General features: G+C 47.7%; 7 protein-coding genes across 7 annotated transcripts; 2 read left to right on the forward strand and 5 right to left on the reverse strand.

The window, feature by feature from the left end:
- Positions 1-1,000: 1,000 nt before the first annotated feature.
- Positions 1,001-4,853, reverse strand: GGS22DRAFT_170375 (WD40 repeat-like protein). Its single transcript, XM_047962433.1, has 2 exons — positions 4,731-4,853; positions 1,001-4,648 (listed from the first exon to the last, which is right to left on the reverse strand). Exons 1-2 carry the CDS (start codon positions 4,740-4,742, stop codon positions 1,133-1,135), a joined length of 3,528 nt encoding a protein of 1,175 aa, XP_047816007.1. The 5' UTR covers positions 4,743-4,853; the 3' UTR covers positions 1,001-1,132.
- Positions 4,854-4,991: 138 nt separating this feature from the next.
- Positions 4,992-6,523, reverse strand: GGS22DRAFT_170377 (SUR7/PalI family-domain-containing protein). Its single transcript, XM_047962434.1, has one exon. It carries the CDS (start codon positions 6,301-6,303, stop codon positions 5,269-5,271), a length of 1,035 nt encoding a protein of 344 aa, XP_047816008.1. The 5' UTR covers positions 6,304-6,523; the 3' UTR covers positions 4,992-5,268.
- Positions 6,524-12,143: 5,620 nt separating this feature from the next.
- GGS22DRAFT_48672 (Metallo-dependent phosphatase-like protein) lies at positions 12,144-14,399 on the forward strand. The gene is made up of 3 exons (XM_047967214.1): positions 12,144-13,875; positions 13,932-14,084; positions 14,149-14,399. Exons 1-3 carry the CDS (start codon positions 12,481-12,483, stop codon positions 14,176-14,178), a joined length of 1,578 nt encoding a protein of 525 aa, XP_047816009.1. The 5' UTR covers positions 12,144-12,480; the 3' UTR covers positions 14,179-14,399.
- Positions 14,400-15,230: 831 nt separating this feature from the next.
- On the reverse strand, positions 15,231-19,353 carry GGS22DRAFT_195934 (uncharacterized protein). Its single transcript, XM_047965745.1, has 2 exons — positions 18,582-19,353; positions 15,231-18,491 (listed from the first exon to the last, which is right to left on the reverse strand). Exons 1-2 carry the CDS (start codon positions 19,227-19,229, stop codon positions 15,429-15,431), a joined length of 3,711 nt encoding a protein of 1,236 aa, XP_047816010.1. The 5' UTR covers positions 19,230-19,353; the 3' UTR covers positions 15,231-15,428.
- Positions 19,354-20,700: 1,347 nt separating this feature from the next.
- GGS22DRAFT_48704 (Eisosome component PIL1-domain-containing protein) lies at positions 20,701-22,614 on the forward strand. The gene is made up of 5 exons (XM_047967215.1): positions 20,701-20,919; positions 20,989-21,049; positions 21,142-21,275; positions 21,330-21,513; positions 21,571-22,614. Exons 1-5 carry the CDS (start codon positions 20,863-20,865, stop codon positions 22,200-22,202), a joined length of 1,068 nt encoding a protein of 355 aa, XP_047816011.1. The 5' UTR covers positions 20,701-20,862; the 3' UTR covers positions 22,203-22,614.
- Positions 22,615-23,417: 803 nt separating this feature from the next.
- GGS22DRAFT_48710 (glycoside hydrolase family 43 protein) lies at positions 23,418-24,670 on the reverse strand. Its single transcript, XM_047967216.1, has 3 exons — positions 24,528-24,670; positions 24,391-24,476; positions 23,418-24,337 (listed from the first exon to the last, which is right to left on the reverse strand). Exons 1-3 carry the CDS (start codon positions 24,612-24,614, stop codon positions 23,422-23,424), a joined length of 1,089 nt encoding a protein of 362 aa, XP_047816012.1. The 5' UTR covers positions 24,615-24,670; the 3' UTR covers positions 23,418-23,421.
- A 957-nt stretch (positions 24,671-25,627) lies between these two features.
- On the reverse strand, positions 25,628-27,960 carry GGS22DRAFT_48712 (uncharacterized protein). Its single transcript, XM_047967217.1, has one exon. It carries the CDS (start codon positions 27,929-27,931, stop codon positions 25,715-25,717), a length of 2,217 nt encoding a protein of 738 aa, XP_047816013.1. The 5' UTR covers positions 27,932-27,960; the 3' UTR covers positions 25,628-25,714.
- Positions 27,961-27,975: the final 15 nt, after the last annotated feature.

Raw genomic sequence — 27,975 nt, forward strand, 5'->3', positions numbered from 1 at the left:
ATGCAAGGCGTTTGGCTCCCATCAGGTGTTGGGTGGTAAGCTTTGCAACCAGGGCAGATCATCAAAAAGAACGGTTTAGGGGGTCGGTGTTGTTTTTCGTTCTTACTTACTGATTAATTGTTTTTCTCTTCATTCTTTTTTTTGGCTTCATTCAGATCATTCATCATCATCATCATCTACGTTCCTAGCGACGTAGCACGCAAGTTCGGGTCGGCAGAGAGAGAATATACATAGATCTTTTTTTTTTTTTAATTCCACCACTCGATGGAGTTCATCGGCGAATCCGGAGCAATCTGAGAAGAGACACGCACGCAACACACACACACGCATATTATACACACGAGAACTCGGCATTACGGCGCTCGCGGCTACTTTATTTACATTGATTTTTCACACGTTTTTGTTTCTTGCGCGGGGTTTAGCAACATCTAATACTACGACTCCCGCTCCTGCCGGGTTTCCGGCTTCGGGGGTCCCGTAGGTGTTTTTCGGATTAAGGGGGTTTTTTGGTCCTTTTTGGGGATTGGGGTTCGGAATGGGTTGGTTGGTTGGTCGGCCACAAACAAAGTTACGGCAGCACAGTCCACAGCATGGGTTTGGTGATGAGACGAAAGACAAGACGGCAGTATGAAGTGATGTTTTGACATATACTTGCATATACATACTTATATCCCATATATCCTTTTGGAATCCGCCCCGCTCACGCATTACATGTATGTATGTATGTATGTATGTATGTACTTAGGTAGTAATCCAAATCAGAATCTGACCATGAAATATGACTACCTACTTATCTTGCATTAACTGTGATTAGATTCTAGAATATGTGCTTTAGGGGGGGAAGGGGAAAGGGGAGGTTTAAACGACACTTCTTATCCCAACTTGTTCTGAAGATTATAAGTTAGAGCATTGGGACAGGCTGAGAGTAAACGTTTCCGGTGATATTCGTTGTATATTACGCTACAACTTAAAGATGGTTCGGATAGCAAAGAGAGACCGGCAAAATATGACCTGGTAGATTCAAGTATATACCTAACTTCCCCCTTATCAACCCATCACCCAATCCAACCCCCTTTTTCTCACCACTATATCTCTCGAGATAGAGAACCACCCCCTTTGCCCATTCCACAACTTAAACCCCCAGATCCCAAACCTCGAATCCAACGCCTACAACAAGCGCCTTCCTCCCATCATCGAAAACCTCCAAGCCCCCGGCATCAGCCACGGCGCTATACCTATCCTCCAGCAATTGCGCCCTAACCCTCCCCTTCTCCTTCTCTTTCTCCTTTTGGTCCTGGTCCCAGCCGATCAACCGCCAGGCTTTGACGCGCTGGTCGTTACTTCCTGTAACAACAATGGCGCTGTCCTCGTTAAGACGCGCGATGGCAGCGCCCGTGATGCCGGCGGCGTGGGCGGAGCGGATGATGGATTTACTTTGGATTTTAACATCCGCCATGTTTGCTTTGGTAGGAGAGGTAGAAGTAGAGTTTGGGGAAACGGAGATATACGTAACACCCAGCGCGTTATCGTCGCCGCCGGTGACGAGGAGAAATTTGAGCGAGGTATCGTTTTCGGAAGATACTTGACGTATATCGAGGGCTTTGATGGTGTTCTGATGGAGTTTCGTGACGATGGGTAAAGGGGAACCGTCTGTATCTGCTTCTATTGCTTGGCTTGTGTTGGCATAGACAGCAAGATATCCGTCCGTTGCCGCAGTCAAGATATGATTGCTACCGAGATGTCGGACCTGCGTGAGACACGCTCCGGTATACGTCCATCTTCTCAGGAGACGGAACCCAGCTTTCTTGGTATAAGCGTATGTCTGTAGCGTCGAATTTGACAGCGCCATGGAGACAGAGAACTCGTATGCGCCATCTTCATCGCTCGAGACGCAGGTAACATCGAAGTCCGTAATCCTTGCGTCGCCAATCTCAGATCTATCCGGGAACACAGCCTCGCACACGACAGCAAGTCCGGTAAAATCATCGCTCTCCAGCTTATTCAGCCTCCAAACGAAGAACTCCTCGTTGCCGCCGCTGCTGAAGAGGTACTCGTTTCCGAACCACTTCAAGGCCTGGATACCCGTCGCATGCCTCTCTAGCGCCGCGACACACCTAAGCCCGGAATGTTCACCTTCAGCCTCGCCTTCGCCGCTACCGTATTCCCAAATACGTATAACGGTGTCCTCGGCGGCGGTAGCGACGTAGCGCCCAGACGAAGCGCTCACCGCCTTGATCTCACGGCCGTGACCCCCTGGCTTTAGCGTCCTATGGGGGGCATGCGTCTGCGAGAAAACGTGCATCTGCCCCGCCTTGGTGAAGACGAACCGAAACCCGTCGGGCTGGGATCGAATGGGCGCCCAAGCATAGCTTCTAGAAGAGCCCCCGCAATCTACCGTGGCGACCTCGTGACGCCGGGTCTCGTTCCAGACCACGAAGTTGCTGCTCCGAAAACCGCAGAGCATGAGATCCCTGGTGCCGTCGCTGTTATTGGTGAACCAGGCCCCTTCAACTGAGGACACGAATGGTGGGAGGGCTTCATGAATCAGGACGGCGGCGGATTGGTGAGCCTTTGTTGGGATTTCGTGGATCCTATACCTGCCGTCACGACACGTGCTCAATATGTAGTTGCGTGGCCGGTCGTCCCGGCTACGAAGAGGTAGCAGCGATGTAATTGCCTCGTCTCGATGTACCTCGACTGTAAGAATAACGGAATAATTACCGTCTTCCCCTGGGCTAAAGACAGCAATAATACCTTTTCTCGACCCAAGGATGAGGTATCCTTGGATGAAAGCTGCGGCGGTGACCATAAATCCTGACTCTAAAGTGACACTAATTTGTTTCGTCGTCAGAGTATCAGGGTCAACGTGGATAATGACAGCGTTAGTACTGCGTAGGAGAGTAACGAAAATTTGGAATTGGCTGTTATTAGATGCGCTGGCATCAGATAGCCAAAAAATGTCAGCAACCTTTCCATCTACTTTAACCAGTGACTGAAGAGATCGGTCCCCCGATTCACTATAGTAAAATATGTAGCCATTGCTTGTGCCAATGAAAGCCAGCGGATGTACCGGAGAGGTTCCATGTAAAGCATGGGAGAAGACTATCTGACCAATTTCGTCAGGGAGAGCTAATTCTATCCATGTAAGGTCATCCTCAAAACTACCAGCAAAAATCCGACCTGAATTGGTTGCGGCAAGTAGTCTTTTATCGGAGATGAATGTGTATCGATTAAAAGCTTCTTTTGCGTTTTTAGGCTTGGTGCTCTGTGGCGCCAAAGGAATGTCATCTGAAATGACATTTGACTCCTCTATTATTGCGCCGATTGCTCGAGATGATCGTAGTACATCTGTGAGAGACCATGCAACGGCTTTCTTCTTATCTAATAATGTCTGGTTACCTTCTGTTAAATTTGACGAATTACTTTTTATTCCAGTCCCTATAAGGGCGATCTTTCCATCAGAGCCGCCAGTCGCAACGAGGATATAATCATCTTCGGATGTCGTGGCGTGTGACCAGATATGCTTCCCAGTATGATTTGAAAAAGTTTCCTGGTGCGTTAACTTGGCAACGGACTTAATAGGGGAACTAGAAGTGCCAAGTTCAGATAGTGGTAAGTTTAGGGAGAGGTTCCATTTTTGGGCCGTGGCATCCTCGCCAAATGAATAGAGCCCAACGATGTTAGAGGTCCGTGATAAAAGTTGGTTCTGTGGAAACTCAACTTGCCATATTCTCGACGCATGGCCCATGACAGTAGCTAAGCATCTTGCTGAAGGGTCGCCGTGAGCTGATACCTCCACATTGTTGCCAAACCCTGTCTCTCGTGCGTCTGAGATATGAGTGTCATATCCCTTTTGTTTCAGATCTTGGGACTCCTGTCTTTCGGTGATATCCCATATTCGAATAGTCCGATCGTCGCTACAACTAGCTAGCAGCCTCAAGTTTTCTCCCGTTGAAGTCCGGATCTCAGGCGAGATGTGGACCCCAAAGATGGAACCTTCATGACCCGTGAATACGAAGAGAACCTCACAATCCTGATTTTGCTCCGACGCCCCGAGGTGGCATTTCCAGACTAGAATCTCGCCGAAAACTGTACCGGCGGCCACCAGTACGCATTCCTTGGATACCCAGAAGAAGTTACCCGAATACAAGATCGGTCGCGAAGGAGACAGGATTTTATCAAAGATAAGTTTACCTCGGCTAGGGTCTACATGGGCCGGAATAACCTCATTATGGGCAGTAAGTAGAACAATGCGGCGGTCTCCAAAGGGCGAAACTCTCCCATCGAAAATCCAGTCAGGTGCTCTTGCTTCGGTGGCGCCCCTCGTTAAATCCCGCTCGGTACCATGGCCCGAGATGAGGCTCTCGATGACATCTCTGGGCAAAACCTTGACAGAGTTTCCACCCCAGACAAGAATTAAACTAGACTTCTCGGATATCTCTGCCGGTGGTACGGCGATGCCATGAATAGATTGGGCCTTGAACACAGGTAACTGCCCAGAAAAGCGAGAGGTTTGGACATGATAGACTTTAATGTCCGTGTCCTCTCCCGCCAAGAGATATTTCTGCCCATCAGTCGACGTGTAAAACGCCAACGCGGTTATTGGATTCAGCACATGTTCTCTGTGGAGGCGACCCAGAGCGGCCAGCTGTTGAAAGAATCAATTTTTGAACGTGGGGTAATTATAAGTTGATCATTTGGCGGGGCTCATGGAATTTTGTTCTACTCACCTCACAAGACATCGGGTTGACAATTCGGCTTTATTGCCATGTGTCTGCACGATGAATTGTCTAAGTTTAAATCTCGAGTTCTCGTTTATAAGGCTTAGATAAACTAATCGTTACCTATTAGACACGCACTTGCCCAAGTTAAAAAACTTCAAGGTTTGGGGAAAATTCTATCATTTTAACTTTTACTAACCACGTGATTGGTTGGATTCTTGTCGCTCTAAGTTTTCAGTTACAATCATTATCACTTCAATTTCCAAAAGGTCAAATTCTTAATTCTTTGATTCTTCATATATCATTCATTATATGCGAAATATGCGAAATTGAACACTATCATAATAACCCGGGGTATCCCGTTCATCATAAGAAATATCCTTCCATCTATCCTCTCTGCCTAATAATTCGCGAAAACACCGCGTTTTCATCCAGTCTTGTCATTTCAAAACCCTAACGCCGGCATAATGCAAATGGTGCAAACCCCTAGACCAAACGGTCCAATCGCGCACTGAATTTCCCCGCCATTCCAGGACGTCCTCCACGATTAACGAGCATGAGAGTAAGGCTCGTAAGCAAGGTCTGAGCGGGCACCACCGCGCTGTGGGGCGCCGTAGTTGTAACCAGAGTTGCGTTGCTCACCAAGCGGGGCGTATGAACCGGTGGGGATGAACTTCTCGCCCTCGGGACCGCCACGCGAGCGACCGGCATAGGGGCGGCGCTCGGGCGCGCAGCAGCAGATGGAGAAGAGCCAGAACAAGCTAGCACCAAGAGCGAATGCAACACCGATCCAGATGCAGGCCAGGAAACTACCGTTCCAGCTAGCGTCACCACCGTACTTGCCAATAGCACCCTTGACTGCACCGACGACGACAACAGCCATGGCAGTCATCATAGCGGAAACGGCGATAACAGCAAGGGTAGCAATACCGGAAATGAGCCACGTTAGGCACGAGACTAGACGGGAGCAAGCGGTGAATAGACCAACGACAAGCTCGAGGCCAAGAGCAACCATAGCGATGATGTAGACAACCTCAGTCCACTTCATAAGAGGCTTGAAAGTGTTCAAGGCATCCTGGATCTCTTGCGGGATGGTAATGTTGGCACCTAGATCGCTACCGAAGTCGTTGACGAAAGTGGTGTTAAAGTCGGTCTCGGCCCAGTTGAACTTCGCTTGAGTGCAGTTCTTGTCGGTTCCGTTCGCCGAAACAGTGCAGTAGTTCCAGAGAGTGACATCGTAAAGCTTATCGATTCCAAGATCAGCCGCCGTGATGTTTCCATTGCTACCACTACCAGTTCCAGTAATACTGCTGACAATGCTGCTAACATCAACAGGTTCCGGAGCCGGGGATCGAGAGCTGATTTCCTTCGAGATGGTGCTGGTGATGTTCTCTAAGTTGGAGATGTTGCTGAGCAAACTCGAGAGGGTCGAAGCATCGACGCTGACATTTCTCATGTCAATTTGGAAGATGTAGAGGTTGTTGTTGGCGACGCCAGTGAGGCCGGCAATCAAGAAGCAAATGATGCTGCCGACTGTTAATATGAATGGCAGCGCCACACAAATATATCTTCCGACACCCATAGCTTAGTTATGTAATCTGTGCGCGACGAGATAGAAAATGAGGTACTAGGTAGTATCGGTAGTATCTGATCGCTACTAGAGGGGACGGTTATATGTCGGTGGTGCAAGATAAGGTCCAACGCAAACAACGGGGACGGTAAATAAATAGAGTTGTGATGGATTTTGTAGTACAAGATGTACGAGAGTGATGAGACTTAAAATAAGGTGGTAGGTCAGAGAGCGTAAGACGGTTGTATTTATTACGCAGTTTGGTGTCAATAGAAGGACGATCAAGTACTGGTAGGTCTGAAAGGCAAGCGTGGCGCAGTTCCCGGGGCTACACAAGCCCTGCCAACACAGCATTGAGACGCGGCGGGGGGAGGGGGAGCCTTCCAAGTCGACGTCAGCTCACCTGGTCTTCTTTCTTGTTTAGGGCCAATTGCCTACTCAGCCCCCCTGTAAACTCACCAATGACATGATGAGACGAGAATGATACCCCGCTGAAAAAGATATCACTCACCAACCGTACCACTCTTAACTACTCCGACCACATTTAAGTCACTTTAGATAGAGATTTAGTCACTTTTACATAGTAGCCTAACTCTCTAGGTACCCGACCAAGTTCATCAGCTCCTCGATTCCTCCGTATTTTTGATTGATGGCATTCGATATTGCTGATCCATAGATGTATGCGAAACATGTAGCCGAAAATCACAAGATGACGAATTTTGTTTTAATAAGCAAAACGGCAAACCGATTTCACCAAATCACTAAATTCTTAGCTAAAACACTTCCTTATGTTGGTTGGGTCGATCAGGTTTGATGGCGGATTTTAGGCGTTAAAACCTAACAAGCACCAAAAATATCCAAAAATGCTGTTTGATGAGACAAGATAAAGGCTTGCTGCAGCTGAGAAATTCCATTCAAAGGATTTCGTAAAATTTCATGGGCGCCGTAACTGACATACGAATTTTCGCTAATACATAGTACAAGACGCTACAAAAACGCTACAAAAGACCAGCGACCCTTGAAAGCATATCACAATTCCGGGCTAGGCGATCGACTGGGGTCCAAATTACATAGTCTCGGCAGTCTGAGAGTGCCCTTTGGGGGTAGCTTCGAATACTCAGTATTTACAGTACATCTAGCGTCAGATGGAAACAAACTAGACAAAATGGTAAACTGCACGTCGGTTGTTTCGTGTGTCAGGCTGCCAGGGCAATCAAACGCAGTTCGGTAGGGTAACAGGGTGACATCGTCGAACACGAAAAGGCAGAAGAAGAAAAAAATAAAGAATAATAAGTGGAGGGGCCGCGTTGAGCTGGTACAAACTCGCAGCAAAACTACAGAATACAGTGAATAGAATGGGGAAATGTAGATCAGCGTGGCTAGTAAACCCTAGTCGAAAAGCTTTTAATCTGATCAATTTCTTCAAATCGGGCGTATTCTTGCATATACTGCGTATTCCACACCTGGCATGTCTTGAGCTGCGTAGACTTTGGCGTGGGCTTTTGTGGCGTCAGCTCCACAACTGACCACACAAACTTCGAAGAGGCAATGCCCTTGACGCGTCCCCATCTTATCTCGATTCTCCATCCTGTCCCGTTCCGGAGTCAGATGAGACCAGCCAAGACATACATTATTGCCGATTTTCCGACACTGCTCAGCAGACAGAATATTCATCATCATGATCATATCCTCAGACAAAAAGAATAATGTCACAAACTCAACAACATGACAATAATTATAAGGGGTAACGACAGATGTTGAAGATAAGGAACAATAGAAACGATAGAAACACGAAGGATTGAAAGGGGGATTCGGTGAACTCGAAAGCGACCCCAAGCTCGAGCCGTAAATTGGATCCGATGCAGCTTCTTGCAGCTCTTCAGATGTGGCTTTGTCACTTAGTGGAGTCTTGGCAGGTTCATGCTAAACCCTCCAGGGCAGGACCGGGGGTAGATCTTTCGCAAAAAGGTACCTAAAAATAGGAAATCTAAAGGTACAATAGCTGTGGCTTGAAAAAGTACGTAATCTATCGAGATTCGAAGGGTTCTTTCTCTCGAGATGACCTAGAAGCTATGGAAATCTCCGGATTCTCGTAAAGATCCGAGGCATAACATAGCTAAGCTACCTAGCTAATAGCTAGTCACCGCTTTTGTGCTGCCGAATACCGGCTACCGAGAAACGTGGATCGGGAGTGTCAAATATACAGCCCTACCGGCCGTGATTGAAAAGTGGGAGGCCTCTGAATTCTAGACCATTGCCGGATCCGGAATGCACCGACGGTCCGGGTCAGGTCGGAGCCACTTCACGGATGGTGATAGTGGCGTTAACGGGCCGAAGCTACCATAACAGCAACAGGTCACTGCTTTCACTTACTACCGTCCGTTACCAATTAAAGAGTTTCTCCATTAAGCAGCTATATGTCACCGGCAAAACTGATATGATAGTACAGTTGTAAGTGGTCCTACCCTGATAACCCAATTAGCATTGAACTCGAAGTACCCGGAAGCATCTTGTTTATGTTACGACCATTCGATGACGGAAGAAGGAAACATCTCACGACATTGGCTCATAAACATGTATTAGGGTGCAGGCTTTTAATGTTGTTGAACATGACATAAAGTAATACTACATTAGAATGGTCATGCACTATCAAAGTTCCCAATGCTTAACTTTGTGTTGCGTTGCTAAAGACTTCTCATAACCCGGAACCCATGGCATGACGAGCATGATGAGCTGACTGACTCCGTTTTGCTGTTTTGGAGAGTTACTCCATATCCATAGGAGCTACCTACCCAGTCGCTTTCTGATGACGCATGAAAACATGCCCTTGGGTCAAAATCAACCTACCTAAACGTCTAAACATAGCAAAGACTAGACGGTAGAGCTCGGTAGAGCCAGTATATTTCTCTCGGATTCCACTACTTATAATACGGACAGTCGGTGATTCGGTAGCACGCGACACGACCTAGCGCATAGTATTCCTATTGGACACTTCTTTTTATCAAACATAAGAGCTACCTGTAAGCTTTTACTTATCTCCAACGTGTTCTTGGCTAATCAATCCGAACATGCTAGAGGCTGGAGTGTATGCAACTGCCACGATGCCGGTATTAAATGCAGTGTCAAGCTTTGGGCGAACTCCAATAGAAATGATACCCAAAATGGGACGACAGATGCCAAGTAAGCAGACCTGACAAGCTAAAGCCAAGACGGTCGAGAAGTAGACGATGTTCAGTTGTGGTGCAACGAGGGGTTTGTAATTGCCACCGCCAAGCATCGTGATATATCAAAGCCCACACTCGCCTTAGAAGTCAGATATATAGGGAGGTACGAGGATTTACATACAGAATATATATAATATGCAGAATAAAAAACTTACCTAGATATACATATAAATAACAATATGAGTCGAATTGCAGATTATTAAGAGTTAAAAGATTTTACCTATCGGACCAGCAGAACCAATTGCCACTGTCCATATTAGGCAATACAGATCAAAGTGACGAACAAAAGCCGGGCTCGCGGTTGACATCTTTGCAGTAGGTGTCATCGAGGTTCCCTGATCGACGGGGTTCGTTCGTTCTCATTGGAAGTTGAATATATTTTACTAGATTGTTCCCGTCTGCATGTCACCTTGATCTACTGGAAATGCCCGTTCGGTTGTCCATTTGACCATGTCTATCCCGCGACATTGCAGCATCGTAGACCTAATGGAGTGTTAGGCACTATGAGGTAGTAGGGTAAGGTAGGGGGAGGGGCCTGACCTCCTACCGTACCTGGCATGTTGGATGTTGAGGTAGACGTATTATTGTCGAGCTTTTGCCTCTTCCGACCCCACACGATCAATTTATAATTTTTAAGTGAGCCGCGTGTAAGACACTAAAAATCCATTACCTCCGAGAATATTAATATTGAGGTGGCAGATAAGTAGATAATCCCTTTGTTATCAATCAAAGGGAAGACAAGAGAAACTACGACGGAGTCAACTTACCAACCTGGAATTTACAAATAACGGAGTTGTAGAGTTGAGCAACTTTAGACGACTTGACTCGAGCCGGAAGGACGGAGCCCCGCCGAAAATTACCTAGCTATCAAATGTACAGGTACAGTAGACGGACACATAGCGGTCTGATAATGGCCTACTTTGCACTTTCCCACTAAATCACTTAGGTAAAAGTCTAGCTGCAGACGGCGTCGCGGACCATTCAAGAGTCGAGAGAGTGGAAAGCAGCTACCTCACACCCTACCTTCCAATTAACACGGTATCTACGCATACTTACATCTGTCATATCTACTATACACATATATGGATATTGTATCGGATAGTAGATACATTTATTACCTTACCTACATGTATGTACCTACTTTGGGGACTTTGGGGATGTTTCGACTCACATATTTCTCTTCTTTCCCTCATCTCAATCAAACTTAGCCAACTTTACCATCATCAACATTTAATTAACTTATCACGAAGCCTGAAATTCCAACGTGCTGCATCCATTGTCCTACCCGATCCCAACCTTGCAGCTAGGTCAATTCAAAGAGAAAAATAACCTACACAACCGCGGAGCCCCTCCTAAATAAAGCGATACATTTCTATTTGCAAAAAAACAAATCGTGCATTGTAACATTCAGGCCAACCTTGTCGGTAGCTTGTCGTCATCAATGACCTTGAACCGCAACAAGACGTTTTTACCTTGTCGTTACACCCACCGTTAAAACCCAATCGCTTTCTCTAGCTTGCGCGCGCATAGAGAGAAAATATAGAAGGAAAAAAAGAAGAAAAGAGAAAATTGAATTGATTAAAAAAAAAACAGCAGAAAATAAATAAATACCCTAAACAATCCCGAACGAGCAGACGAGTGAACAAACAAACGAACGATCCCAACGATCCATCGATCCATTTAGATCCATCCGAGCTTGGAGACATATGGGCATATCTTGCCGTGTGTATAACACAATTCTCGAATTATCGGAATCAGATCAGGCTACTCTCGTCGTCTAACTCGTCTAACTCGTCGCACTCGTCGGTCGTCTACTCATGCCTACTACCGCATACTACATACACATACATATGTAGTAGTTTCTCCATTAGGTACACGTCAAGTACTGACCTGTATGTATAATACGGTGAGACGGTTACCCTCGTTGCTTGGCGCCGCGGCCAAAATATCCACTAGAGTCTAGCACGTTCTTCTGACCTCTGTCTTGGCTTCAAGGGGTCCCTTGGTTATATCCTATCCCCATGTTGTCTTATCTTCCCTCTACACACACACACATCCATACGCTGTCTTCACTTACCTACATACAGTACAGCCTACAGCACCCATACCCTTACTCATCACCTTCGCCGCATTCTCTTGAAGGAGTGGTAGACGAGCCTTCTCCCCGCATTTTCCCTTGAATTTTTGGTTGTCTTATCCCCAAAAAAGAAGAGGAGCAGAGAGGAGTAACAAGAAAAAAATAATAATACCTGGAGACGAGACCGGCCCCAAACCTTCGTGATCGTCATCATTATCAACCTCCCTCCCTTCGCATATCCTCTTACCTCATCTTTCTCTCTTCCGCAACTCCCCGGTCTTTATTTATCGTTGCAATCAATTTTCCAGCTTCCTTTCCCCCCTCTTCTCCGATGGATTGACTGGACAACTGCCGACACCCTTATACATGTGCAACTTCAATACGCATGTGCCCCATAGCTGATTATTCCGACCTTCATTTTAGATTAATCCCATTTCCGCCAGCCTCAACCTCGCCAGCATAGCCTCCTACGCAATTACTACCAGTCCTACCTTCTTCGCCCCGACAACTCCGTTTTTCAGTGCGACAGGACTGTGTACCCCATCTTCACCTTTGATTACCCTTCCCGCAACTCTCCGATCTCTCCAGACGCCGGCGCTCGTTATACGAATTGATTGCTACGAAGACGGAGAACAAAACGGCTCCTTCCTCTTCCTCCGAAGTCCTCCTCCTCTCCGTCCTTGACCGACTGTTCCATCCTCCCTAGGAGTAACCTGCACGTAGACGAACAATATATTATTGGGCCTTGAACAACGTATTGGCAGGCTTTCGTGCCAATCTTTTTTTGTGTGTGTTTGGGTGGTTCGATAACCAAGTCTTTGGAATCGCGAGGCTGTACTGAACATTCATTCTGAGAACCTCTTAACACCTAACACTCGACAAAAGATAATGGGAAACCAAACATCAAAAGCCGATGGCGGCTCCAAGGGCTCCGGCGGCGCGTCCGGCGATATGTCGTCGTATCCCGCGTTTGGAAAGTCGGATACTAAGGATTCTACCCGCTCATTCAAAAACCTTCGATCCAAGATACCTGGTGGTGGGAAGACGGATAGTCCGCGAAGCTCGGCGATTATGTCTAATGGAGATGCCGTTGACAAGTCGGACGCAGCATCGGTAAAGTCTGCGCGGAGTAGTAGATCGAGAACAAGTCGTGCTGACTCACTCGCTTCCCCATCCTCCCCAACAACGCCGGATATAGCAAATTTGCGACTCGATGATATGCAGCCGCCTCCATCTCCCGTTCAATCCGCCTCCATTAGAGCTGGCCATGGCGATATCTTCGCTGCCCAAGCCTCCGGCGAGGTAGATCATGTATCGGACCAACCACCTTCTGGGGCTGTGAACCCTAATCCTCATATACAGCAGCAACCCGGTGCGCCCATCCTGGTTAAGAAGGAGAATACTATTAATCCAATTATATCGATGCCTGGTACTTCCTCGAAAGATGACTCGCCTGCTGGAGTCGCTATGAGCGACATCAAGGATATTGATCTTGATGATTTCATTAAGCGACTTCTGGATGCTGCGTACGCTGGGAAGGTAACGAAGAGTGTTTGTCTGAAGAATGCCGAAATCGTCGCCATTTGCCAGAGAGCTCGAGAATGCTTCCTAACCCAACCTGCGTTACTGGAGCTTGATGCGCCGGTCAAGATTGTTGGCGACGTCCACGGCCAGTATACCGACCTTATCCGTATGTTCGAGATGTGCGGATTCCCGCCGAGCGCAAACTACCTCTTCCTTGGTGATTATGTTGACAGGGGCAAGCAGTCTTTGGAGACTATCTTGCTTCTGCTGTGCTACAAGCTCAAGTACCCCGAAAATTTCTTCCTACTGCGAGGGAACCACGAATGCGCCAATGTAACGAGGGTATATGGGTTTTATGACGAATGCAAGCGAAGGTGTAACGTTAAGATTTGGAAGACGTTTATCGATTGCTTTAATACGCTTCCGATTGCTGCTATAGTTGCGGGGAAGATATTTTGTGTCCACGGAGGGCTGTCGCCGGCGCTAAGTCATATGGATGATATTCGCAACATTGCTCGTCCTACCGATGTCCCAGATTATGGTCTCCTGAATGATCTACTCTGGTCTGATCCTGCCGACATGGAAGCGGATTGGGAAGCCAACGAGAGAGGTGTTAGTTACTGCTTTGGGAAGAAGGTCATCACAGATTTCCTTGCGACCCACGATTTTGATCTAGTCTGCCGGGCACACATGGTCGTCGAAGACGGATACGAATTTTTTAACGATAGGGTTCTAGTCACTGTCTTTAGCGCACCAAACGTAAGAGAATACCACCACTCTATATGTTGATCTATATACTAACAATCTACCCTTAGTACTGCGGCGAATTCGATAACTGGGGAGCTGTCATGTCTGTTTCATCAGAACTTTTATGTAGCTTCGAACTTCTAAAACCGCTTGACTCCTCCGCGCTAAAGAGCCACATTAAGAAGGGCAGGAACAAGCGTAACAACATGTTGAACAGCCCGGTATGTTAGCATGCTTTTTTGACGATGCATCCTAACCATGGCTGACTTTCTATTCTTCCTATAGCCTGCTAGCGTGTATCCTCAGAGTGTGTAGAGATACCTCTGAAGGGCCGTGTAAACGAAGGCCCTTTTCGAGATTAATACGTGGACGAACTTATTTCGTACCCAAACGAAATTGAAGGACACAAACTTCTATAGTATAGACTAGAGACGCATCTTTAGGCCTGCAGGCCTTCTCTCGCCTCGAACAGTATCACCCTTAGAAAAAAAGCTAAGAAGTGCGATGCGCAAGGGAGGGGACCTAGCTTAACGGCAAGTCCTAACGCCAAAGTCGTCGAACTAAATCCGGTCAACAACCCATCTCAAGAAAGGCAGGAAGATACAGTGCCACGAGAACGAGAGCCGAGGGTGTAGCAATCCTTGCGGACGAGAGTAGAGGCCAGAAATGGATCTATTCAATTTTATACCAATAGTCGGAACCCAATACCAAACTAGAACCCGGACGGTTATCAGTTGACCGGTAAAGCCTACGGAAATGGGGAAGAATCAATCAGTGTGTTTTTTTCTCTCTTCCGAATACCTCCAGGATACAAAGGGCAAAGATGGATGGGAAGGGAAAGGCGTGCTACGGGTCCTTCTTGTTATCGTGTACACTATCGGAAAGGGGTTTTCAGTTGATCATCACCTCGCAGTGACTGTGTCTGCTACTTGGTCATGTTGTTGTTTTTTGGGATCGGGCTCCGCGGCCTACTTAAACTCTTTTTTTGGGTCCTGTCTTTGTCTTGTCTTTCCGTCTTCCGTGGATGGGATGGATTAAGATGGAATGAATGGGCTACGGACGGACTATATCGCGAGTACGTACTACTACTACTAGCTAGGTAGCTGACGAAATAATTATGTGGCTTTTCTGGTATTCATCTTTTTTGAACTGTTGTGAGAATGAGATTGATGTGTGTTTGTGAGGTGATGTAGTTTTTTTGGGGTAGGTCGCTTTCGTATGTGGTGTTTCTGTACTTACGGTACGGGGGACGACGGCACCAACGGGAATGACTACAAAAAAATGCCGGTGAATGTTTTACTACTTCAAACTTTCGGCACAGGATAGTACAGTACACATACACATACTCTACTAGTAAGTATGTACCTCGATAGGTAAGTAAAACACCAAGCCATTACAATACCTAACAAAAACACATCGTCGAATTAATACAGCAACTAGGCCCTAAAGCCCACCCATCCATACCTACATATCTACACAGAAGCAAGCCCCTCACACACCTATCTAACCGATCAAGTCAGTCCCCCTAGCAGAGCCACCTACAATATCTAAGTATGAGCCAACAACTAATCCTCGTACCTCGCAGGCTTCCTCCTAGTTCTCGACCGATCAACCGACACTCCGTCGTCGTCATCCTCATCATCGTCGTCTTCTTCGCTATCATCTGTATTCATCCCCCCGCCGTGGTGGTGCACGCCGTCGCTGTCGTTCCAGCTGCTCCCGTTATACTCGTCGTCGCCACTTGCCCCTTTCTTCACCCTGCCCCGTCGGGATATCGGTCGTATGTCCGAGTCCGAGATTTCAGGTGCTGCGTCCTCGAATCGGGAGTCGGGCGTCGATAGGGGGCTCGACTCTTGATCTTTAAGCTGCCGGCGCGTGCGCACGCGCGATGGCGTGTCCTCGCCCGCTGCGGAGTCCGAGTCGAGAACTAGTCGCGCTTCCGTGTGCTTGTACCGGGTACTCCCCTGCGCGCTGCCCGGGGCGCTTTCCAGAGTCGTCGGAGGGAGGTCCTGCGCGTTTCCTAAGCCCGTTGTATCCCCCCGCCGACGGGCTTCCTGCTCCGCGCGTTGTCGGGCTTCGAGTTCTTTCTGCTTGTTCGATTTCCTGCCGCGCTTCTTAGGCGTTGTTATTCCAGGAGCTTTGGTGTCGGGGACTAGCACGTCGTCGATTTCGTCGAGGGTCGCGTCTTCGAGGAGACGTCGCGGTTTCTTGCGTTGGCGTTTTGGTGTGAGGTCTGCTTCGTCGTCTTCGTTTGATGTCTCTTTTACTTTTCGACGCCTCGCTGAGATGGGTGGGAAGCCTTTTCTTGCTTTTGGTGCGCCTAGTCGCTTTCGGAAACGTGATGATTTCCGGGATGGTGATGTTTCGCCAGCATCACCCATTACGCCGCCCTGAGAATCGGACCCGGGGCGGTACTCGCCTTCTTCGGAGTCTTCATCGTCAAGGATCGCACGCTTGCGTTTGCGCGGCTTGATATCGATGTCGGGGAATAGCTCTTCTGAAGGTTCGATATCGTCATCATCTTCTGGCTCTGATTCGACTGTAGCGAACGTTTTCTTCTTTGGTTTACGGCCTGGTTTTCGACCTGGCTTCCGACCCGGCTTGCGGCCGGGCTTCTTCCTCACTTTTTCCCCACCTTGCGCCGTCTTGCGGGCTTGCTCTTTAGCTTTCCGTCGCTTCTTCTCGGCCTTCTCTTCTTGCAGTAGCTTCTTTGTGAGATTCGGGAAGTTCTCACCGTAGTGGAAGAATAATTCCTCTCCAGCCTTAATATCACGCAGGGAAGAAAACTTAATTCGATACTCGCCGTTGACGTAAAGAATCCGGGGTGTGACGTTGCAGTTGGTTTCTTGGTGATTGATGTAGCGACTGAGGTTGCCGTATATAGCGGCATCTACCCAAATGCCTTCTTGTTCTAGTAGTGTAAAGAGGTATGATGAATTGGATGATTCGTCAAATACATCTCCGCGACGTGCCTCACGACGGACCCCCTCATCCTGACTTATAAGTTCTCCAACATACTCGATAACAAACTCATCTTGAGCGATATCCTCGGTCGTAAAAAGCCCGTAACCGGCAATCTTAGATTTTCCAAGCATAACCGACTTTGACTTCCCTCGCTGTAGCGCGCAGTTCTGACATCCTGTGGCAAATAGCGCATCATTGTCTGCGTGTGCTGGGTGGGCCCTGTCAGATGCACCGCAGGTTCCGCACAGGGCAGGATCGCATTCACGATTCAACTGTACACAGATACAAGGCCTGTCTTTCTGCTTAGAGTGACATGTCTTCCCATGAGAGTGACAGGCACAGCCGGTAAATTTGTTCGCACAAATTGCTGCCGTACATCGACAGAAGCGCTCGCACATAATGTGGTTCTGGACACATCCGCAATTCTTGGATGTACAAGGCCCATCGTGGCTGCATGGATCGAAGAAGTCCTTTCGCTGATGTTCGTGAGTGTTGGTGTGCTCTTGCCAGTCTCCTATAAGCATCTTCCTCTTCCTATCATACCAAGGCAGTGGTTTAACCTGAACCGGCTGTGCTGGGGACGGGGCGGTAATGGGTCTCGGCAGTTCGAGTTTATCGAGTTGACGCTGTACATCCCAACAAGGCCTTCCGGTAGCCACAGCAGTTGCACATTGTATAGGAATGTTGGTATTGCTTAATGTTGAAATGAATGATTTGAGGAGCATTATCTCGTTGTCGCTCCATAATTTAGCTCGCGTTCCCGGTCGACCATTCAGGTAGCAGTCCTCCCCACAAGGCTTCTTTGTTTTACGAGGCGTAGGAGGACTGTCATCACCCCTTTCTTTTGGCCTCTGCGTAAGTTGCTGGCGAATTATCGGCGATAAACCACCGACTACTTCGATAGAAAATCGTTTTCGCTCATTATCAACGCCGTATTCTCCATGCTCACATGAATGACTAGTACATACCAAGCAACCGAGCAATGCATATGTCTCTAGGAAAGACTCGACTGTCGTCTGCTCTTCCGCGACCTTAGACTGGCTGGGAGTTTCCTTCATCCATTTCTTAGAATCGACGATGGTATCAACCGACTTATCTAACAAGAGCACGTCGCGGAGAGGTACAGCTCGTTCACGTAGTGATGAATCGTTGAATACTCGATCGAATGCTTCTGTAAAAATCCTTACTGCTTTAGCTGATCGTGGAGATCCGGGCTCGTCCGTATACGAGTTCAAAATACTCGACTTTTGCTGAGGGGTGACATTAGCACCCTGGCTTGCCATATAGCGGATGAGTGTAGTCTTGGTACAATTCTCAATACCAAGCCTGTCTAGCCAGGAGTCGAGATACAGAAGTAGAGTGGTGGCGCGTTCCTTTTTAATAGTTTTCGTCACCTTCTGATGTCTACTAAGCGTAGCAAAACCAGAAGTCTTGTCCATATTTTCCAGGTTTTCGAGCCACCGGCGGTAAACACCCTCCTCATTATCTGCGAGATCTCGTAGATGAGGGACGTAGGTTAACATAGTATTGGGGGAGAGTATGTTTTTCTTGATCTCGACATGATGAAAACCGTAGGCAGGGACCATATCGACGTTGGTCTTAATAGAGATGACGTGATGGTGTTCACGTTTTTCCTGCTTCCCGGATCTACCTTGGCCTACCTGCTGTATATTTGTTAGTTAAATTTCATTTTGTGCCTATGATATGTATGTAGGATCATGAATTACTCATATTCATATATTCAGGAGACAAACCTTGGTTTTTATTCTCATCGTATCTGCAGACTTGCTAGTGGTTTCCAACGGTGTTCGCTTCATATCAGCGAACCAATCCTTCTTACTAGTGAACTGTTGCACAGGTGCCTCCTTCTTCCAAGCCATATGGATCAGGCGGGCGGTAAGATTGGCCCCATCTGTACCGATCTCATCTGAGAAATCTCGTAGAATTTCCTCAACCTTTTCGGTATTCCACTCCAACTTCCTTGGAGTATGGTGTTTAGGCGTTCGGTGAATAGAGGATGAATGGTGATGAGATGATGGGGGAGTTGCGTCTAGACCATCCCTGGAATTACCAGTTGATCTGACTGGTATTGGAGCCATTTTCCCATCTTGGCCAACAGACTTTGGAGAAGCCTTTATTTGTCTAGGTGGTGTTGCAGCATGAATAGAGGTAAAGCCATGTAAAGATGCTGCTCGCTGATCTGAAGATCGTTGAGGGCTAGCAAGTTTACGGGAATGTACACCTAACTGAGACTGGGATCGAGATTGAGGTCGAGATTGAGACTGTGACTGCGATTGTGACTGTGATTGAGATGGTGCACTTCTTCTAGGTGTCTTATCCAGGGAATTTGATTCTTCGGAGTCAGACACGATAGTGGTTAAATCAATATGATCTTTCGCCATTGCGTCAATGTGGCTGCCGCTTAGGCGCACACCGTTAAAATCTAAGTCGGTGCGCTCGTACCGCCCTTGCCGCTCTGATACTTGTCCTTGAATTTACCAAGGATGCGACTGTGATACGCCCATCGTCTAATACGGTTTAGATATTAGATAACTTAAAATTCAAGGTAGTTGTGATAGTGGTGGTTCTATTCGACGCGTTAAGAGGTACCGAACGCGTCTCTAACGACCTTGAAGCTTGATAACCCCCTTTAAAATGAACGGTTTAAGAAGCTACGATAAAATTAGCATAGTAAATATTTAGATCTGAGGTAATACGAACCAATGAATGAACGAATGAGTAGTAATTACATAAGTGGTTATTATGAAGGAAATCCTACAAGACAAATCACATAGATACTTCGGCGAACCTGACTTAATGTGAATTTTAACTTTTGAGTGACGCGTTGATGAGATGAGGCGATACGAGATGACCCGAGATGAATATCCTTATCTAATCAAACAAAAAAGGAGAGTGCGTAGGTGGCTGCTCCTGTGGCTAGTGTACTCCCCACTTTTAACTTTCCGAACCCAGCTCCAAGGTTCTGTTGACATTGTAGGAAGTCAAGTAGCACTAAATAACCAAGGCAATTATCGATAGCTATATGGAACTCAACACTGCCATTATTCAGGTCACGGTTAAATCGGATCAGAATGTATCAATCGACTATAGTATTCGTAGTTACTGGACTTTTACTTACTTACTAGGTACATAGTAGTCATAATTATTAGATATAGGTATACTTAGTCATATATGAGAAAACAATCTCATGATTATCCTCCAATTTAACTTTCTTGAGTCAAGCAATAGTAGATGATTTCCAAGGGCTGCAAGGTTACTTCAAGAAAGCAGCTAATTGCCTAGTTGGGAGCTAACATGGACGCATGCGACACTTGAACCTGTCAATGGCAGATGTATCTACAGAAGTATTTGAAAAGGCCATCATTTAAGACGTGAATTCCTTTACTAAAGAATAAGATCGACACTAGTATACGCTATCTGCTTGAGTCAATTGTCATTTTGGGACTAGCTTGGCTCTATTAAAAACTAAAAGGATACAATTCGGTAGCGATGACGTAGGGATAGAAGGGAACCAGCTTTATTTCTTTTGTTTCCACTTTTTGATTGTCAGAGCTTCTAACAGCCAGACAGCCACAGCCCACACAGCCCAATCCGCTACAACCCAGTCCGAAACCCCAGCCCGCAGCCCATATCCCGCCCATATCTCTTCACCCATGGGGCCATCACTTCCATCTTCCGTTTCTTAAATAGAAAATAAGAAAAAGTGTGTACCTTACGTATGCGATCGTCCCAATCCGTCCATCATCCACCCTCCACCTTTATTAACTTCCCTCCACTTTCTCGACTCGACCGTACAAAGCTTTCAGTATTCACATTTTTACTACCTCTCTCTCTACCTCTAATTTCTACTTGCTTTAATTGTTCTATACGCCCGCCTAAAGCGAATCAAGCCAAAGTTACCGAGGCTTCTCGATAATACCGTAACAGCATCCAAACTACTGTTTCTCAACCTCCATCCACGTCACACCATTACAATAAATAATCTCACGATTCATCGATAATCTACCTCCCACGATGCATCGAACATACTCTATGCGCCAGACTCGGGCGCCTACTGCCTCTCAGATCCAAGTAAGGACTCCTCTCTTTGTTCAATGCGCTCCTATGACTACGACACACTGCTAACCTCGTTGATTCCAGAACCCCCCTCCCCCGCCATCGTCCACCAAGTCCGGTAGACTATTCGGAAGAGGCGGATTTGGTAAGTTGCTTACGACTTCCCCAACATACGATCAACACCCGGGTTGCTATCAGGTATTATTATGGAGTTCAATAAGCTAATGAGTGCACTAGGACATGCGCTCCGTCGCAATGCCGCTGGCGCCTTCGGGCCTGACCTCGCCAAGAAGTTGACTCAACTTGTTAAGATGGAGAAGAATGTGATGCGAAGTTTGGAGCTTGTCGCAAAGGAGCGCATGGAGGTCGCTGTATGTTACACCTTCCACGGTGTAGGGTTACATTTTGCTAACGTATTTACCTAGCAACAACTATCCCTCTGGGGCGAGGCGGCTGATGAAGATGTATCTGACGTCACCGACAAACTTGGTGTGCTTATCTACGAAATTGGCGAGCTCGAAGATCAGTATGTCGATCGGTACGACCAGTACCGAGTCACTATGAAGAGTATCAGAAACATCGAGGCATCGGTACAACCTAGTCGAGACCGTGAGTACTGCTAGGCAACAGACTATCACCTAGCCCCACCAGCTAATATCATTGCAGGGAAGCAGAAGATCGCCGACCAGATCGCTCAACTCAAGTACAAGGAACCAAACTCACCCAAGATCGTCGTCCTTGAACAGGAACTAGTTCGCGCCGAAGCCGAATCGCTCGTCGCCGAAGCCCAGCTATCTAACATCACCCGCGAGAAGCTAAAGTCCGCCTACGCATACCAGTTTGACGCTCTCCAGGAGCACTGCGAGAAGGTCGCTATTATTGCCGGGTACGGAAAGCACCTGCTTGAGTTAATCGATGATACCCCCGTGACCCCGGGTGAAACCCGCGCCGCGTACGACGGCTACGAAGCTAGCAAGGCCATCATTCAAGACTGCGAAGACGCGCTAACTAACTGGGTGTCGTCGAACGCCGCCGTGAACCCGAAGCTATCCACTCGAGCCCGCACGCTATCGACGAGACGTCGTAACAATATCAAAGCCCGGACAGAAGGTTTAGACCTATCAGGCCAAGATGCGCCGCTCAATGACCGCGAATCTTGGGTCGCGGCTGGCGAACACAAGAATCACGAATACGAAGAGGAGGACTTAGAAGAGGATGACCAAGCACACTCCGTATTAGACTCCGAAACCGGATTGAATGGCGAGCACAGAGGCAGAGCACCAGAGATGGCCGCTTAGAAAGCTTAATCGTTTTCTCTGGTTGTTAAAAGCCACACATTAATAATGTCTAATACGAGAAAAGATGCGGCGGTTATGGGGAAGCCCGATACGAATCTCGGGGCATTCAATTTTGTTTTCAGGGAGTTCTTGAGACCAGTCTCGGGGGTTCTTGAGCACCGGTCGTCTCGGGTGAAATAATAGGATGGATGGATGGACTGACAGGACCTTGACGGCGCAGACGTGGACGGGCTTTTATGCGACACACGATAGGAGAGGGTCTTGACGTTCTTCCGGACAACCGAACAACAATAACAACAACAACAACAGTGTTTTTCTTGTACTTATAGTGGCAAAAGAGTATTTTTGGCGCCTTTTTCAGGGATGATACACGAGATGAGCTTTAGGAAAGAGAAACGAAGCCGTTCTAAGCATTTATTGTCTTGTTTTGGCGTTGTGATGTTGTGATTTGTGCCCCCAGTGAATGAACTTTCGGTTTCTTTTCTTATTTGGCTTGTCTGACATGGTACTAGGTTTCTAAATCTATATCATGAGTTGAGTAGGTACTAATAAAGTTAAGGAGACATATGGACAAGCCAACCTACAAAATAGGTAGTGTATATACGACACGGTAAACTAGAGCCCACGGGGCAGCTTCTATCAACGCTTTACATAAATGATAACTCCTATAAACTAGGCGTATCGAAAGCTAGCTAACATATACAGTATAATACCTCGGGATACATATACCCATCTTAACCAACCAGTTATCCCCCATTCTATCCTATATATAACCGCAATCACTATCGTTATCCCTATACATTAGGTACCTACTTCTATCACATATTATCTTTCTCACATTGGATTTCTTCTAAGTTCCCCTTTCCTTCCTTCCTATTCTCCTACTCCTTACCTAATGCGACAGAAATACGTATATCTGAAATATACTCGACTATGATTCACCTTCCCTTGGGATAAAGAATACAATCTCTTATCAACCACAAATAGGACGACGTGACACAGCCATAAAAATACGCGATTCTCAAATTAGAATTAGCAGTCATCATCAGCAATAGCGAGTACCTATCTCGTGACCTCAATATCTCATACCGTACGTATCATACCATATCATGCGTTCCCAGACCTCTTTTCCCCTTCCCTTCCATCCCTTTCCCTTTTCCTTCCCTCCCCCCTAGCACAACCCTCCTCCCATCAACCCACCACCTTCATTCCAAACCCCCTAACAACTCCCCAACAACATCCTCAAATTCTTCTCACTCGCCGCCTCCGCCTTACTCTTCCCACTCATCCCCAACCGCAACTTCATCCGCTTCACCAGCCCACCGTCATACTTCTGCATATCCAAGCCGAGGGACCTACCCATATACGGACCGTCCCGCGTGAACGCGACCCGTTGCGCTCTGGCCCTTCTATTATCCCACCCGTCCGTCGGACTGTCTGTGGCGTGGTAGATAGCCACGACCTGGTCTCCGAGGGTGATGAATGAGCCGTGGCCCGGCCCGTATGGACCTGCGCCGTGTCTTCGTGTCTGCACAAGCGGCTCCTCGCCCTTCCGCCATGACGCTGGGTCTAACGGGTCGCCGCCGGCGTACTTGAGCAGTCCCATTTTGTACTCGTGGGTCCAGCTGCCTCCGCAGCTGAAGACTAATCCCTGCCAGGCGACGCCACCGTCGGGTGACCGCAGGAACTGCGGGCCCTCGTTAATGCCGTGGTCCGTGCCGTTACCCTCGCGTGTGATCTCCCATTCAAGCTGCGGGGTGGATATCACGGTAGCAGGACTAGCTGCGCTCGTCGGATCTGAGAGCTTCACGATGAACAGCTGTTGTATAAGATCCGAGTCGTTCTGGTTGTCAAAAGGCCAGCCCGAGTATGCAAAATAAAGTTCCCCGTTCAGCTCGAATACGGTACCATCGATGGCCCAGTGATCCTGCATGGCATGAATACGTCCTAGGAATTCCCATTGTCCCCGACACGGGTCTTCCGATGCGGGCGGCCCACCTAGCACGTACATACGATGGCTTTTGTTTCCGTGGGCCGGGTTCGCGGCGGCGTAGTAGACGTACCATCGGCCGTGTAAGGCGTGTAGCTCAGGAGCCCATAAGTCTGCCGAGTGGTCTGTGCCTTGGGGCGGGGTCCTGAGTAACGAGTCAGTCTATGAGATAGGATTATCTTTAGAGGAGAGCCACACCAAACCACATGTCTATCCGCGGAGCTCTCTATATCAATCAGGCTACGGGAGGACCATATTTCAACTCTATTCCCGGTAGTAAAGGTCTAAGCATAATTAGTCTACCAATTAAGGTGATGGTGGTGGCGACAGCTTACCAGGTAATAGCGACCCCTAAAGACCGTGACAAAGGGATCCGGAGTACCCACGGATGTGATGGTGAGGGCTGAATTATCGTATTGCATGGCTGCGACAGGACCTCCTAACAACAAAAACGAGGTTAACGCGCGGCTTACACCCATCAAGGCCTGCTTCAATAAGATATACAGCATTACGTCGCGGGCCTAACTTTCGGTGGGTGACGTAGCCCCAAAACTATGCTCGTTTCAGTATGCCGATCTGCCAGTCTGCCAATCTGCAATTAGGTTTCGTCCAAAGGAAAAGGGCTTAAAAGACGCCGCCAAGTTGGAGATGGTGGGTGAGTCGAAACATAAACTGGGTGAGATTGTTGGATTTTCGACTGTTGTAAGGTTATGATTGATCGAGGTGACATATGTATGTCCTGTCAAGTTAGAGGTAACCCAGAAATGGATGACGGCGTCAATAAGGGGGGAGAGGACAAGATCAAATGACACCTTTCCGATTGTGCACTACCAGCGATGGTTCGCGGTGTAACTTTGAAGATAGTGTGGTGGTTATGATTTGGAAGATGAGTCGATATTTAACAAAAAATCAAAAATCTCAAAAATCCAATAAGCTTCTCAGTTCTGTACGACGAATAGTCGCAACTACCCGGCCTGACCACGTAAGTTCCCACCACCTTCCCACCACCTTGATAACTCGATAACTCCTGACTTTGAACTCCAATTATCCTAGCCCGTTACCCCCTGATAGATTCCCGATGTAAAAACACTTGACATCAACGTTCCTTCCATGTCTCTGCGTAACGAATTCCTAGATACAAATGACGTATATCGGGTAAATCAAATGATCCAATGCTTTGCTTCGATGATGTTTATAAAAAGGATAAAAAAAAAATAAAAATCCAAGCGCCGCGCTTCGCATACCCCAAAAATGTATCGAGCTTCGTTTTTGTATGGAGCGTATACCTTCCAACGCCCAAAAAGAACAAATGGTATAATGATAGTGAGATATGTAAGTGAAAAAGCATGGTAAAATGTCCGACGTAGGCCTCATTCCAAGTATATAAAAGAGAGAAGAAGTAAAAAATGGTCTTGAGGGGGGGAAAGGTGAGTGAGTTCGCATTTCCCTGCAAACATATGGATACGCCTTGTTCATGATACGAATATTCAAAAGTCCAAACCCAAAATAACGCCTTAGCTTGTTAACTGTAAAAATCACCAGCATAAGCATGCTCTGCCTCCCATTTAAGAAAATCTCCTAGGTCGTGTCCGAGATTGTAACCCATTGGGACGACATCTACATCGTCCCCTTCTGGGCTTCGAATGACCCGAAGGTCTAGCATTGGGCTCTGGGGAAGACTCGCGTAGCTCTCGCGGCCATCGAAGCTTTTGTAATCATCAGAAAACATTTTCGCAGTATCTAGCTCGAGTCCGGACATATCGCGGTCTAATTGGCGATTGTCGGCCGCCATCCTGCGTTGAGACTGCTGCCATCGGTGGTGGGGGCTATATGGATTGTCCCTCTCGATCTCACCGTATGACACGTCTGAGTAGTCTTCACCCGACGTCGTACTCGTAGGGCTGGGAATTTCGTAGTCCTTGACGAGGCCTCCAGGGCGGCTAAAGTTCCACGAATCAAACCAATCGACCAATTCCTGGACCTCCTCGGCCTCTCTGCGACGAATTATGTCGTCACTTTCGGAGAACCAATCCCCGGCGCCCCCGGAAATGGCCATTTGGAATGCCGTCCAGTCTAATCCTTCGTCCGCCCCGACTTTCAGGTCTGCTATAAGATCGCATTTTGCTAGTCGGATTGGCCCGTGTCGGAAAATGGGACTGGTCAAAGAGCATGGTGATGATTGAAGGAAAACATAATTTGAGTCAGCCACGAGATCTCGGGAATTTCCTAGACCTTGGCTATAGAGGTTGTCTCTTGGTGTAGTGACGGCTGAGGACTCTGGTATACTAGGTAATGTGCCCTGGCTTCTCCTAGAAAATCGCGAGGAGTGCCTTAGCGGCGGTGTAGGGAAAATTGCATCTTTATATTCCATCGGTTCTTCTCCGATGTCCATCCGCGATGCCGCCGACTTATTGGAATTTTGTTCCTCATTGCGCCCTTCTAGCGCAAAGTCGCGGCGTACAACGGTTTCGAAATCTGGTGGGTTAGGTCTTTCTGCTGTCGGTGTCTCGACGTCGAGTTCTGCGCTAGCAGATTTGATTCGAGAGGGAAGATCGTCAAGGTGAAATGGCTCAATTGGTGTATCGCTCGCTTCAGTATCAAGGGTCTCGGTCGATTTCTCCGATTGCATTATCGACATCCTACGCAGTCTGTACGCTTCCAGCTGACCCGGCGTAAGCATTTCATCCACCTCGACCCTTCGGAAGAATTTCCCGCTGAATAGCTCCGTCACATTATCCGACAGTGCCCATCCTGGTCCACTTTTTGCCGCCGATTTGGCGGCGGCAGGTTTCCGGCTCGGCCGCATTGACCTCGTTTTTGACTTCTTAGACTTCTTCCTCTTGACCCCAGTGCTCGCGGTTGAACTTCGTCTAGGCGATTGAGGTGGTGAAGTGACAACTTGAAGTGGCAGGTTCTGCGATCTGCTTTTAGGGACAAGGGCCACCGGCTTCAATATCGGCGATTGATCAGGTGTAGGTATGCGCGGTAATTCTTTAAATGTGTTACTCTGGTTATTTGTGTTGTTTGTATTATTCGGATTATTTGCGTTGTTTGCGTTTTCCGAAATTCGTACTTCGGTGAGGGCGCTGATAGTTCTGAATGCTTCATCTGCCTCTTGGATGAGTTGTTGAATGTTATCCGAGATACTCGACAATGACTCTGATTGTCGCACGTGCTGCTTTGATGCCGGTGCTTTGTTATCTGATTGGTAGGATAAAGCTTCTGTCAGATCGAAATTCGAGCCTGGCAAATCAGCATAGCGCCTCAGAGATTCCGAAGACCTTCCGTGGCCCTTAGGTGGAGGTCTGGGGGGGAAGTCATCGCCTCCGTAGCTCGTGGCGCTAGAGAGTTGGAGAGATTCTCGACTATGGCCCTCCTTTGAAGATATGGAACAAAGCGGCGACTTTGACCTCTTTGAATCGAATGATTGTGATAAGTTATAGTCGTTATGGCGGTCGCTACTATTTAACGAACTAGCTGAAGAACGTGGCGTTTCGTATGATGGAAGTGGTGGTAAAGGGTCCAAGATGTCATGAATACTTTGTTCCCTGCTAACTATAATCGGCGGCGGCGCTCGTTTTTTACTGTAGGGCCGCCTCTTAGCAGTGCCGGTGTCTTTCCGTCCCGCTTTGTTACCCAGCCTGTCGGCGCCAACGGAAACCCCGTCATCATATTCATCCTGAACTCGTCTTTGTGATATGAACCTTCGAATACTAACTCCCGGTCTAGATAGCATCATGGTGGAGCGCGGACGCAAGGGGACTTCAGACAAGTAGAAGGGAA

This window comes from Annulohypoxylon maeteangense (genome assembly GCF_022496945.1).
Source record: "Annulohypoxylon maeteangense strain CBS 123835 unplaced genomic scaffold GGS22scaffold_16, whole genome shotgun sequence".
NCBI lineage: Eukaryota > Fungi > Ascomycota > Sordariomycetes > Xylariales > Hypoxylaceae > Annulohypoxylon > Annulohypoxylon maeteangense.